Below are 14389 nucleotides of genomic sequence, written 5' to 3' on the forward strand. Positions count from 1 at the left end.
TTTGGACGACCGAGAGATCTCTTCCCGTTTGGACGATAGTGGAGCATGACTTTTGGGATTCTATCTCTATGCATGCGATGCAGATGATTTATTTAGTTGTTCTGATAATGTTTTACGTGATTAATTACAGGTTTTAGTTGTAATTCTTCCATTACATCTTCATTGCGTTTGTGATCCCATTTCGTATATCCCGCTGTATATCTCATAAATTTCATTTCATTAGCCGTTATTCTGCTTTCGTCTTTCTTCCTCAATGTCCATGCCTCACTGCCGTAACAAAGTACAGGTCTCGCCAAGGTCTTGTAAAGGCGAATTCGAGTATGCCTTTGTACTAGGGAAGGTTTCATAATAGTGTTAATTATTTCCATTGTTTTGGTGTATTTAGAAATTTTCTGTGAAATGTATTCATCCGAGGCTTATTGTGAGATTTGAAAGCAGTTATGAGATTACTGCCCAACGGGTTGCCGGCCCGTAGGGGTAGAATTGGTGGGGTTCCCACCTATACAGCATTTCCTCTGTATATGATGTTGTGGTTATACCGCCAACACCCGGTCCCCAGAGCCTCATCTGTAAAAGCAGGTTGCACCACGGGCAGGTTGAGGATGGGATTTGGATAGGAGAGGTTATAGAATGCACTTCACTATCCCTTGCAACCCCAGTTAAATGCAGTTAAATGTTAACAAATGAGGCATTGACATGGGAAAGGTCGTAACTGCCAAAAATTCGAATTTTTAGGTTTTTCATTGAGAAGGTAGTAAATGGCCATGCCAATGGCACAGAGAAGGTAGTATGTCCGTATGTAATGAAACGAAGTTGGAAACGTAGTCACTAGATGTTGTAAGTTGTATGTGCACAGCTGTTGGCGCGGAGAAGGTAGTAACACCATTTACAACATCAGAATGTGTCTAGACAAATATAGGCTGATAACTGTGCAGGGCAGAATAAGAATCGGATGATTCTAATGGTCCTGATTTAATTTACATTATTGCCAAGAAACATTTTGATTCAGTGGACTTGAAATTCCTGATTTCAGAACATTCCTACATGCCATGTGATAGGGAATTTGGCATCATAGAGAAAAGAAAAAAAAAGATGCAAGACCATGGTTACAGAAGAGCTAAGGCCTAATAATGTAATAATGATGAAGGATGAGGATATCTTCGACTTTTCTGCAGAATTTGACAAGTTTTTGAATACAACTACTATCAAAATCAGCACCCTCAACTAGATTAGACTCTCAAGAGCTGATTTTCCTCTAATAAAAACATTTAATGACCTTGAAATGTGGACAGAGCACAGGATTTTTAAGAAAGGACAGTCTTGAACGTCAATCACTAACTTGCAGTGCTTGCAACTCCTTGAAAGAAGACCAGTCGTCCCTTTTGCCAAAAAGAGAGACTTGTTATCTATGTTAGACTTCCTCGATGAAAAGTATTTTACCGAAAAATTTGTGCATAATGTATAAATAACGTCAATTCTCAGTTTGGCTAAGGAGTGATTTCAATGTTGTATTTTCATAAAATAGAATTTCACAGATAAATCTGTGCCAGACTTTTCAAATTTCATGTAATACAAACATGAGTGTATGCCTTTCATTTAAAGCTGTTTCTGTAATAATGTAAGTGAGAAAGTGTTCACAAATTTGTTTTTTGCTTCCCCTGAAAAATTTTGTTTTTGGCAGTTACTACCTTTCCCATGTCAGCGCCTCAAACATTAAATCGAGCTTTCTATGTGCTGTTATTTATTACGAAGTTAACATTAACGAAGTTCAGTGCAACAAGTTACAATCACATGTAAAACACTTAACCTTTTCTGTAGTTTGTAACGAATCTCGCAGCAAAAACACGTCGGAAGTAGCAATAATACATTTTTACCTGATCTTGAGTTATGAGTGTTCTGACTGCATTAGCTATACCGTACAAAGCCTATATTTATCGTGTACAAAGTTTCAGAATACCTGTAAATTTTTTGTGAACACTCCATCTGACACAATCTTAGCTGCATTACGAAGTCCTCTGGCAAAAATATCTATGTAATTTACATAGACAACCATGAGGTCTTTCAGGTCAACAGACCCACGATGCAGTGGCACTCCAATATTAAGTCCTCCTGGTTGCATACCACCCTGCACAAAAATTAATAACAAGATTATGTAATAATAATAATAATAATAATAATAATAATAATAATAATAAGCATATACTTCGTCTTTTCGGGGTTTACATTCGTTTTTCCATGAAAATTTACTTGAAGAAAACACCGTCAAATGGACGTATTAGCATTGAAAGTGGTTATCCTCAAGTGTCTCATTTACGACCAGCATAATTATTATAATATGGAAGAGGCTAATAAGGTAGGTACAGTCCGCGTCACCGTTTTTGGCGTGTGAAATAAGTAATGGGAACGTTAAGTGCGAGTGTTTTACATTTTCCGCAGTCAGTCTGACAACTGCGTTTGGTAAATGACTGATGTGACGTGTATAGGAAGTGGTAACGTTGTCAGCTGTACTAGCACCACGCTCACAAACTGAGCACTACACTCTAGGACACACGCCAAAAACGCTGGCGCCAGCTTTACGTACTCGTATTTCTTAAATGGAAGTACCTGTTCAATGACAGTCTTCATGAGTAGGGTAGCGTCTCGGATGTTGGGACTAGTCACCGAAGTGATGTCTAAGGAACCAAGCATCCCATACCTGCAGTAACAGGGAGACAGAGACAGCTCACTTTATTTCAATTTCAGTCAGTCCGGTTTTTGAAAAGGATAGATCCGATCCAAATTTGCATTTTTATCTACTTATTTTGACACAAAATGTAATACAATTGCATCGAATATTTTATTTGAGATGAAGGATGAGCGGAGAGGAGAAAAATTCTCTCCAGCACCGGGACTCGAACCCGGGTTTTCAGCTCTATATGCTGACGCTTTATCCACTAAGCCACCCCGGATTCCAATTCCGATGCCGGATTGAATCCTCTCAGTTTAATTTTGCAATTCATTTTGAATAATTTTTCAGAAAATTAAATCTTTGTATTGCTCTCAGTTTAAGTTCCACCTCTCAGTTTCCCTTTAGTGATCAGCACTCATGCACTGTGTCACAGATGTGTGACATTGGCACAATGTCCAACACAATATGTGCAGAGGTGCACTCATTACGAGTGACTATGTGGCCGGGATCCGACGGAATGAGCGCCGTTTTAAATCACTAAGTGATTATTTACGCATTTCATATTATTCTGATGTACCGAAGTACATATGATATTTTCCTGTAGGAATTCTGATGAAGGATCAGTGGAGCGGAGAAAAATTCTCTCCGGCACCGGATCCGAACCCGGGTTTTCAGCTCTTCGTGCTGACGCTTTATCCACTAAGCCACACCGGATTTCAGTTCCGACGCCGGATTGAATCCTCTTAGTTTTATTTGAGCATGTTTTACATATTCATTTATACATTTCAACGATATTTTTTTTCTTTTAACGTGGAGAAAGTAGAGTTTATTTAGACATTTTGTTTGGACCGAGTCAACTCAACCCACCTATTCAGTAACTATTAACGTTATAGGCCTAACTAACAAATTACAGATAATATGAAACAATTTAAGTATAGTTCTATATTTAGAATAAATATAAATTTAAAGAGGAAGACAGTGCGATCGAAAAGTCCCTTCGCAGCTCTATTAGTTCTAGTAACCCTATAATATAAGCCTGTAGAAAGTTGGCATTCCCCCATTCATTCCGGTTTGACAACCTCACACCTCCAGTCCATCACATGCTTAGCGGCCAGTGCTGCCACTTGAATTCTCTACCACATACACTTGAATTCTCTACCTAGTGGATTCTCGGCTGCACATGTACTGCGTAGAGACTTCTCGATCGGACTGTAGAAAGACATGAGCACTCGCACATTACTGAAAAGCGCGCCATTAATCAAATGTCGAGCTCATTTTATTTTTCGCATAGGAAACCTTGTTCAAAACTCCATTACATAACCAGAGTTGAAACTTCGGTGAACGAAGACACTTTTGGCGCTAGTTGTTTCAAGTGCTCCGATTTTCCACGCAGTCATTCTACAAGTTCTCTATTTCATCACAATATAAAAGGCTAAGGATTTATATGATTGGATACAATACACATGCTACAAATCATCCGTTGCCAATGTATTAGTAGAGTCAAACATGAACCGAACACATGTAGAAACTTTTATTGCAGACGAATTGCAGCCTTTCACACAACACCAAATTCAAGTAAGTACCTTGGATAGTGATATAAGTCTGCCAGTATCCGTACCATTTTTCAAAACAGTCCTGTAGGCAATTTTTGGTTACTTTCTTCAGAGCACAAAGTCTTCACCTCTTCGACTGAAACAAACCTGCGTTCCTTGAGCAAGTCTTTGACTTTTGAAACAGTAATCAGTACAGGCCGGATTTATACAGGGTGGAAGGTAAGGTAGTACATTAATTGTAGGATGTGATTCCTTAAAATATAACGAACAAAAAAGTCTAATACCATTTTGCTCGTTTTTGCGAGGTTTTTGAAGAAATAATACTTTCATGCCGACATTTCGATCGCGAATTTTACGAATACTGTTTAAAATACGTTTTAATTTCTTGTATAACAACTAAGAGAACGTTTGTTATGTTCACGTTGCAACAGTACCTTAATTAGAAAATTCACAGATTTCAGATTAATCGATTGAAGAAACATTGGAAACATTTATTGTCGAGTCACGTACAGAAGATCTAAAAATCTGGCATCGCTGTCGGGACGGCAGTACATTTGTTTGCTGCCGCCCTCTCCTCACCTGCTGCAAGGTTGAAAGGTAGTTGAACTTAACCCACCCCCTTCAAGTCGCTTACCGCATGGGGTGTGGGGTATTACTCATGCGAAATTGAGACATCTTGCAATTGCCGTCAGCGCTTTCGAAACACTTGTAATTATCTCACTATCCGTAAGTCCTATAATTTGTTTTATTTGACAAAACTTACTCTAAATAATGAGATCTATGGCTCCTGTCAATGTACTACCTTACCTTTCATCCTGTATACACTAAAAGATAAGAATAACTACGAGTGTAGTTGAGTGTTAGTTAAGAGAGTTTTTGAGCCTGGTTGACAAGGCTCCAAAATGTAATAATGGAGAACTTAGTCATAAGTATTAGACAGTGCATCTTGTAAACCACGGTCTGATTTGTAAGTGGTGGTTAGGAGGATTAACTCAGCAATTCTGCTTCAATTGGTTGAGAGAAATCCTCGGAAAAAAAACCAACCAAGAACCAACCAAGATTTGAACCTGAGACCGCTCGTTTCACGATCAGACCTGCTAATCGTTACTCCACAGCGGTGGACACGTTTTTTTATATTACTAAACTATGTGTAACATAACTAAATTTCTGCTACTTACACTGAAGTCATGAAGAACTGGTGTCCTGGAGACACACTCAATTTATAATATCGATCCAGGCTATGATGCTTAAGGAAGGCAAGACTGCTCATAGCATCCCAATTGTAATGGTACTTTGGTGTGTTGTATGATTTGTAATTGTTGACATTATCACTGCTGCAATTAGAGTCCAGCAAGAGCTGTCCCCTGTACCCAAGTCTTTCTTTATAATCTGCAATGAAATATAGTATTTTATTGTAAATATTCAAACAGCGGCATCAGCAGTAGGGTTAATTTATTGTCACAAATGAGCACTACATTATTATTATTATTATTATTATTATTATTATTATTATTATTATTATTATTATTATTATTATTATTATTTTATATAAGCTACGTAGCTATGTAAGCTATTTTCTGCTGAAATCACAATTTTGGCCCAGTCATTTTCATAAAGGCTGGTTCACAATAAATCGGGAATGGAAACGACAACGATAATGAGAACGGAAATATTGTTAAAATAAATGTATTTAAATGTGAACATTCACAATTAATTTTAACGTTCCCGTTCCCGGGATTCGGCAAGCTTCTCGTTAATTGTGAATGCCCACATTTAAATACATTTATTTTAACAATATTTCCGTTTTCGTTCCCGGTTTGTTGTGAACCAGCCTTAACTCATCCAGCATTTGCTCAAATTAGGTTGAGAGAAAACCCTGGAAAAAACCTCAACCAGGTAACTTGCACCGACCGGGAATCGAACCCGGGCCACCTGGTTTTGCGGCCAGACGCACTAACCGTTACTCCACAGGTGTGGACACGGCACTCCAAGTTATAAAAATTGATATTTTTTTTTATTTTATTGGGTTATTTTACGACAATTTATCAACATCTAGGTTATTTAGCGTCTGAATGAAATGAAGGTGATAATGCCGGTGAAATGAGTCCGGGGTCCAGCACCGAAAGTTACACAGCATTTGCTCGTATTGGGTTGAGGGAAAACCCCGGAAAAACCTCAACGAGGTACCTTGCCCCGACCGGGATTCGAACCCGGGCCACCTGGTTTCGCGGCCAGACGTGCTGACCGTTACTCCACAGGTGTGGACAAAAATTGATATTCTAGTTTTCAAATTTTAGTCATTTTTGCGCATTCCTTTCAGTCAATTTCCAGCTTCGCAGGCATAGCCTAAGTTAGAACTGGTTGTGTTAAAGATTTATAATGTAGCTCTTTACGAAACTGTGAATCAAGGAGAATGCACGTAAAATAAGCTAGAAGGTACAGGAGTGCACGTCCTTCCAAGGGTTCTTGGGGCTTACCTGAACATTCATGTGAGTTCCTATCCTAAATGCTATACGTCTCAAGGAAATTAAGTAAATTTTTTCAGGACTTAAAGTTGGAAAGTAACCGTCATTTTAGCAAAAACGATAAAGGAAATAGCCAATCATGTACAGTCATCCGCAATAGCATAGACAAACATTACTGCCATTCCACAGTAGTTACCGTCCAGACGTCGAACCAAGGAAAGAAAGAAGCACCGCCAAAGTCCCAATGCCAGCCGAATATAAATGAACGCCAGAATTTAGAAATTTGAAACATATGCGACTGGGTGGCACATTTCTTCTACGGCTCATCCGGATATTTGTAGGCCTATTAACGCATTAGGTAAATCGTGGAAAAAAAAAAAAAAAAAAAAACACACACACAGGTCTTAGTTTAGCGGATCGAACCAATTCGCTCATGTATAGTGATCTCGCACTTATTGTTCGACTTTGCGATACTAAGCTTAGATGACATAATGATGAAATCTCAATCACTGATTCTGCTCATGGTGAGTACAGATAAATGAAATGGAAATGTAGCCTAATTCTTAAATAAACTTGCACATAATTTCGTAAATACCTACATTTCAGCATTTTACAGATAGAGACTTAAGTCATCATTTTATTCCGGAATATGTATTATATGACTTTCTTGTGTTAAATTGTACCTGGTTTACATGTTTCGACCTTTTATGGGTCATCCTCAAAAACTGGTCGTTGTTGGTCTTGGCGCCTCTTGTTTTGTTTCCTGTGAGGGTGTGTTCGTGTGGTGTAATGTAGAGTCAAAGAGTGTGTGTTCTGAAATTGAGTTGTGTGTTGAGAATTTCGTTGGGGTGTGTTTTCGTGTGTCTGTATATTTCATATTGTTCTAGTGTGTTTAGTTTCTGGCTTTTTGGTTCGATGTGTAGTATTTCCATGTCTGTGTTGATGTCTCTGTGGGTGTGGTTAGCATTTGTGATGTATTCTGCATATGTGGAGGTGTTTTTTAATTTTGTTATGGCTGTGATGTGTTCTTTGTAACGTGTTTGAAATGATCTGCCTGTCTGTCCTTTGTAGAAGTTGTTGCATGTGTTACATTTGAGTTTGTACACGCCTGTATGGTTGTATTTGTTTGTTTGTGTTGTTTGTGTGTTGAGATGTTTTTGTAGAATGTTATTTGTTCTGTATTTGTTCTGTGATTTAATTTCTTGAATGAGGTTGCAATTTTATGTTTGTTTTTGTTTTCGTATGTTAGTGTGATGTATTATTTGTGTTCTTGTGTTTGTGTTGTATTCTTATGTTTTTTGTGATCATGTTTTGTCTTAATCAAGATGTAGGCCTATAACATCATTTTATGTTACGTTGTTTTTAGATATCACATAATATGAAAATTATATCCATCAGTTATAACCTTCCTCATGAAAGGGAAATTCCCTTTATATACATATGTAATAACTAACAAGCAAACATTCTGATGGGGAGCAGATAAAAAGTTACTTTTTTTCACCATGTTAATAATATCAAAAGAAGTGCTTATACAAATTTTGGCCACTCGACCGCAATTACGGGGGCCGGAAAAAATAAGTTCGCCAGGGGCCGTTAACAGAAAGAAAACACAATTTCATTCCAAAAAATTATTGAAGCAGACACAGCAATTGTTGAGTTATTTTTTAACATATTCCCCACCGGAATTGAGACATTTGTTATACCATGGGATCGACAGAGAGGTGCAGACGGCTGTCAAACGCTGGTTCCGAGCCCAGGCGGCTGACTTCTACGACACAAGAATACAAAAATTGATCCTATGTTATGACAAATGTCTCAATTTCAGTGGGGGATATATTGACAAATAGCGCAACAATTGCTGTATTTGTTTCAATAAATCTTTCCATGCAATTTATATTTTTTTCTGTAAATGACCCCAGGGAAAATCACTTTCTAGATGGCCTCGTAATTGCGGTTGAGTGGTCAAAATTTGTATACGTACTTCTTTTGACACTATTAGCATTGTGAAAGAAAAATAATGTAACCTTTTTATAAGACATAATACTGTAGATTCGCCTTAGAAAATCTTTATGATACGTGATACGTCATATATTTAGAAAAATTCATAATTTAAACGTCGCACATAACACTTTTAAATCAGTGGTGAACAAATTTAATGTGTAACCTTACCTTGAGTCATTTTCAGAAGTCGCGAATAGTTGCGTAATTCACGTGGCATATCAGTGTTGAGAACAGAAGTGTAACCTTCACGAATACCTCTGAAGAGGAAGCATTCCGCTCCGAACTTATGGGCTAATTCGAGCCCCTTCTTCAATTGAGCTCCAGCAAAAGCCACAGTTTGAAATTCTGAACTTGTCACCGCTCCATTTCTGTACCTAAAGAATGACATGTTTGAGTCTAATTCGACGGAGTTTCGCAATAATAGACCAACCGACAATTTGAAAAAAATGAGATATTTGCAAAAATCTGTTGATGGCAGGCTAATTTAACTCGGAAAAAAAAATCAAGAATGCGATATATGAATTTTGCTGCTATTTATAAGCATAAAATGCATTTATTTATTTTGCTTTGAAATATTAATTCAACTGCTGGTCTCATCAAAAATCAGTGGCCTTTTTTGGTATTATTTGTGCTGTTTTTTGTAATAGTATGAATGTTATACTACTTCTTGAATAAAATGTTTTATAAAAAGAAACAGATTTATTTCAATGGCCAATATCTCGAAACAGATTTTAGGCGCTTGGTCTCTTATTGCGTAACTCTGTCCAATTAATGGTAATTGTAAACAATAAGATTCTAGTTCATAATGATAGCCTATGTAACATATTCATTCCCCATATACAACATACAATAGTTTAACACGACACGTCCTGGAAATATGATGATACGCAGCTCACTTTAGGTCTATTCATTCCGAGAAAGCTATAGTTGGCAAATTGAATAACATTAAAAATAATCAGCTACCTATATATTTCGTAGTTGGCAATGTATTTGTATTGAAATTCTAGCACTCATTCATTCATAGTGACAACTTCTTAAATTGTGATCAACATTAGTGATCATTGATCACCAATGACAATTATTTATTGGTATTAGCTATGCAGACAAATCTTCATATTGGCAAATTTTAAAGTTATTTTCATATACTTAAATTTAAAGACAGATAGGCCTAATTGTTATTACAATAATAATAATAATAATAATAATAATAATAATAATAATAATAATAATAATAATAATAATATTAAGAGTAAAATGTAGATGTGTTTATTTACATGTAAATCTAAAGATTTAAACAATTAAAATTTACTGTTAAATAATAATAATAATAATAATAATAATAATAATAATAATAATAATAATAATAATAATAAGAAGAAGAAGATTAAAATGTAGATGTGTTTATTTACTTGTAAATCTAAAGATTTAAACAATTACAATTTATTGTTAAATAATAATAATAATAATAATAATAATAATAATAATAATAATACCATATTTAGTCGCGTAATTCACGCCATCGCATATTTCACGCACCCAAATTATTTACTATATAATTTAATAAGTTAATTTCCTCGTATATTTCACGCATTTAATATTCGTGAAATACTGTAACAAGTACATACTGAAACTTGAAGTGATGAGGTGTGTTATGTCGAGGAGCCCTGAATGTACGGTATTTTAAATGCCGTAACGAGAGAGTGCATAGCGGTATTTGGGACCGGACAGTACCTGTTACAGGCGCACCCTTCTCGTCTATGAAAGTCCTTTAAAAATACCGGTATAGGGTATTGACCTCCCCCTACAATTTGAATGGGGGTGGTTTGAAAGCTTTGTGTTGGATCGCATCAGTTGAATTTGAGACTCGAAAAGGGAAACCTGTCAAAAGCCGTCTGTTAAAAGTTTTAACAATGAATGGTAAATCCCGATATTCGAGTCATACTGCGTCCTTCAAATTAAAAGTTACTGCATATGCAGAAACTCATGGCAACAGAGCAGCTGGGCGTGAATTCACAGTTCCAGAATTTAATATTCGCTACTGGAGGAAACAAAAACAAGCTCTTAAGAAACAAATGCATCAAGGAAAGCATTTCGTGGGCTAAAAAGTGGAAAATTCCCTGATCTTGAAGACAAGTTACTAGGATATATAAGGGAACTGCGTAGTTTTGTCATTTTTACCCTTAAAAATACCAGCTTGTGAAATTCCTCGCTTAATTCACGCACCCTTAATTTATAGATCGAAATTGCGGGAAAAAAAGTGCGTGAAATATTCGAGTAAATACGGTAATAATAATAATAATAATAATAATAATAATAATAATAATAATAATAATAATAATAATAAGAGTAAAATGTAGATGTGTTTATTTACATGTAAATCTAAAGATTTAAACAATTACAATTTATTGTTAAATAATAATAATAATAATAATAATAATAATAATAATAATAATAATATAATGATAATATTAAGAGTAAAATGTAGATGTGTTTATTTACATATAAATCTTAAGATTTAAACAACTACAATTTATTGTTAAATAAGACAATTTGAATCCACGGAATGGTTAACAATGAAAGAAAATTGATATAGACCTATTAAGAATTAATATTCTACAAAAGTAATATTTGAAGAAAGATCATATTCTAGAGACGAAAAACAGTTTTTCTGACAATCGGCTTTTGAAAGTAGTCAATGTCTGACAGCCCTTTACAATATGTACACTAAAATACGCTATTTTCACTATTACACTATCATAAAGAATGAATGCCTAAATTGAATAAATATTATTTACACCATTGTACACAATTTACAATATAAGTATGCTATAGTATTATGAAATAAAATACCTTGCATTACAATACACAACACTGTACATAAGCTTAATATTGTAAATAATTTTGGATCAATGTAGGCCTACAGTCTTTATTATGGTGTAGGCCTAAATAGGAAAAATATCGTATTCTAGTGTAGATCGTTTAAATAATATAAATTGTAAATATTAGTGTAATTATTAACGTGATCCATGTTTTGTTATGTCCCATTTTACGAAACAAGAGTAGCGTGAGCCGTCAGTTAAGTACTTCGCTTGCTAGACGCACGCACATTATTCACTTCTAAACTCCAGTAATACTTAATCTTGTAGCCACCTGGGACAAAGTAAGGTCCCTATGATTACCATCCCCAAGCCAGTCTTCTATGTGTACAAAAACGGATGTTTCTTCCGTGGAGGTGACCGCATGTAACAATAATTTCCTTCATCTTAAACTCATTGTTAAATATGCAAGCCATTTGAACAGCGTATAAAGGTATTAATTTTCAAAGTAGGAACCTACTACTTAATATGAAGATGCACAGTCAGCTATGCAAAAAAAAAAAATATGGCACAAAGTAACCCTGATGACGGTACAGATTTCATCCCCAAAATACATTTAAATAATTGATTAAATGGCGATCTTACTCGTGTTAATTATGTAAGCATGTGCGGCTTACAGCTGTTTCGGTGTTGCTTGACACCATCCTCAGAGCCTACTAGATCTCGGCGCTATCTCAACTTCGCTGCCTGTTGTATGGGTGTGTTCGTGTGATGAAGAGTTGTGTCAACTAGTGTGTGTGTTCTGAAATTGATCTGTGTGTTAAGAATTTGATTAGGGTGTGTTTTAGTGTGTCTGTATATTTCATATTGTTCTAGTGTGTTGAGTTTTTGGTTTTTGAGTTGTATGTGTAGGATTTCCATGTCTGTATTTATGTAACTATGTGTGGTTAGCATTAGTTATGTTTTCGGCATATGTAGATGTATTGTGTCCTCTGGTTATTGCTTTAATGTGTTCTTTGTATCGAGTTTGGAATGATCTGCCTGTCTGTCCAAGTAGAATAGGCCTACAAAGAACACATTAAAGCAATAACCAGAGGACACAATAAATCTACATATGCCGAACACATAACTAATGCTAAACACACATACAATAACATAAATATAGACATGGAAATCCTACACATACAACTCAAAAACCAAAAACTCAACACACTAGAAAAATATGAAATATACAGACACACTAAAACACACCCTAATCAAATTCTTAACACACAGATCAATTTCAGAATACACACACTATTTGACACAACTCTTCATCACATGAACGCACCCATACAACAGGCAGCGAAGTTGAGATAGAGCCGAGATCTAGTAGGCTCTGAGGATGGTGTCAAGCAACACCGAAACAGCTGTAAGCCGCACATGCTTACATAATTAACACGAGTAAGATCGCCATTTAATCAATTATTTATATTCAAGTGTTAAAAGTAGTGTACGAAAGATTCAAAATGGAAAATACATTTGTTTACCTGGGATGTGAATGAAGATTGGGAGAAATCCACAAGGGCTTCACTCCAGTCCTCTGTTGTAATTCCAATAGCAGATCAGTCACTTCATCCAGATTGTGAATCGTATCTTCCAGTGTGTCACCTTCAGGAGCAATATCCTGGTCGTACAATGTCCAATACTTGTTTCCTAAATTATGTAAATGAATTTCAATTATATAACGTGGCGACTCTTCCAATGGCAGATATTTGATTAATCATGAATGGCCGAAATACTTGTAGAGTCAGAAAGTACAGAGGAAGCTCTTAAGTTCGACAGAAATCAAGTTCGACATCCTATAGTTCGACTGCTTACGTAGGAGAATTAGACACGCCCCTATACAGGCAATAAGAAATGGGTTTGCCATTTGAATGGGAATTGGTTTTGTGTCTTATAGTGATACTTTTGTTAAAGGAAAACAGAATATTTTATCGATTGGGATATCCATATTGATCACTGATTTTAAATTAATGAACTCCTCTTTTACTATTTGAGAATTGTGTCGTTTGTGAGACGGAACTGTCGAAACACACTGTGATACTAGAAGCGCATACACAAGTTTCGGGGCGGACAGGAAATGCAAGTACAGTACTGTATTCGTTGATGGATAACCAATAAGAATTTGTATTCATTTCACCTGCCACACCCACTACGCTTATTGGATAGAACTTTAAATTCTGTTCTGTCGAACTTAGGAGAGTCCACTGTACCGAAACTTCGGGTGACAACGCCATGCTCTATAGGCAACTTCTCTGGCTTGTCCGTGTGGTATGTGACTTACTCTCCAGGCGTATAGATTCAGTGCGGCTGCGCATGAGAATGGGGAAGACAATCGAAATACAGTGTAGCTCTCAGCTTCGTTTAGTGAAGACGTGTAATACAGTGCAGCTCTCAGCTTCGTTTAGAGAAAACGTGTAGGTATATGTGGTAAAATGAAATTGAAGGAGGAAAGGGGTAACATTAAATTTTGTGTTAATCTCGATAAAACATTTACTGAGACTTTGGCACTCATGCACCAAGTGTATGGAGAAGAAGCAATGGTTCACACCTGTGGAGTAACGGTCAGCGCGTCTGGCTGCGAAACCAGGTGGCCCGGGTTCGAATCCCGGTCGGGGCAAGTTACCTGGTTGAGGTTTTTTCCGGGGTTTTCCCTCAGTCCAATACGAGCAAATGCTGGGTAACTTTCGGTGCTGGACCCCGGACTCATTTCACCGGCATTTCATTCGGACGCTAAATAACCTGAGATGTTGATACAGCGTCATAAAATAACCCAATAAAAATAAAAAGAAGCAATGTCTCTGATCCGAGTGTATGAGTGGCACAAGCGCTTCTCAAGTGACC

General features: G+C 36.4%; 1 protein-coding gene and 1 non-coding gene across 2 annotated transcripts in view; both read right to left on the reverse strand.

The window, feature by feature from the left end:
• Positions 1-14389, reverse strand: part of LOC138713700 (uncharacterized) — a 34941-nt gene that overhangs the window by 5477 nt on the left and 15075 nt on the right. Inside the window, exons 4-8 of the mRNA XM_069845996.1 lie at positions 13033-13198; positions 8856-9061; positions 5400-5610; positions 2605-2695; positions 1958-2125 (exon numbers count right to left, since the gene is read on the reverse strand). Of these exons, the coding sequence (XP_069702097.1) occupies positions 1958-2125; positions 2605-2695; positions 5400-5610; positions 8856-9061; positions 13033-13198 (842 nt within the window). The remainder of the gene's footprint in view (positions 1-1957; positions 2126-2604; positions 2696-5399; positions 5611-8855; positions 9062-13032; positions 13199-14389) is intronic.
• TRNAY-AUA (transfer RNA tyrosine (anticodon AUA)) lies at positions 2877-2948 on the reverse strand. The gene has a single exon. It is a non-coding gene; the product is annotated as a tRNA-Tyr (tRNA).

The sequence above is a fragment of the Periplaneta americana genome, chromosome 14 (assembly GCF_040183065.1).
Source record: "Periplaneta americana isolate PAMFEO1 chromosome 14, P.americana_PAMFEO1_priV1, whole genome shotgun sequence".
Classification (NCBI taxonomy): domain Eukaryota; kingdom Metazoa; phylum Arthropoda; class Insecta; order Blattodea; family Blattidae; genus Periplaneta; species Periplaneta americana.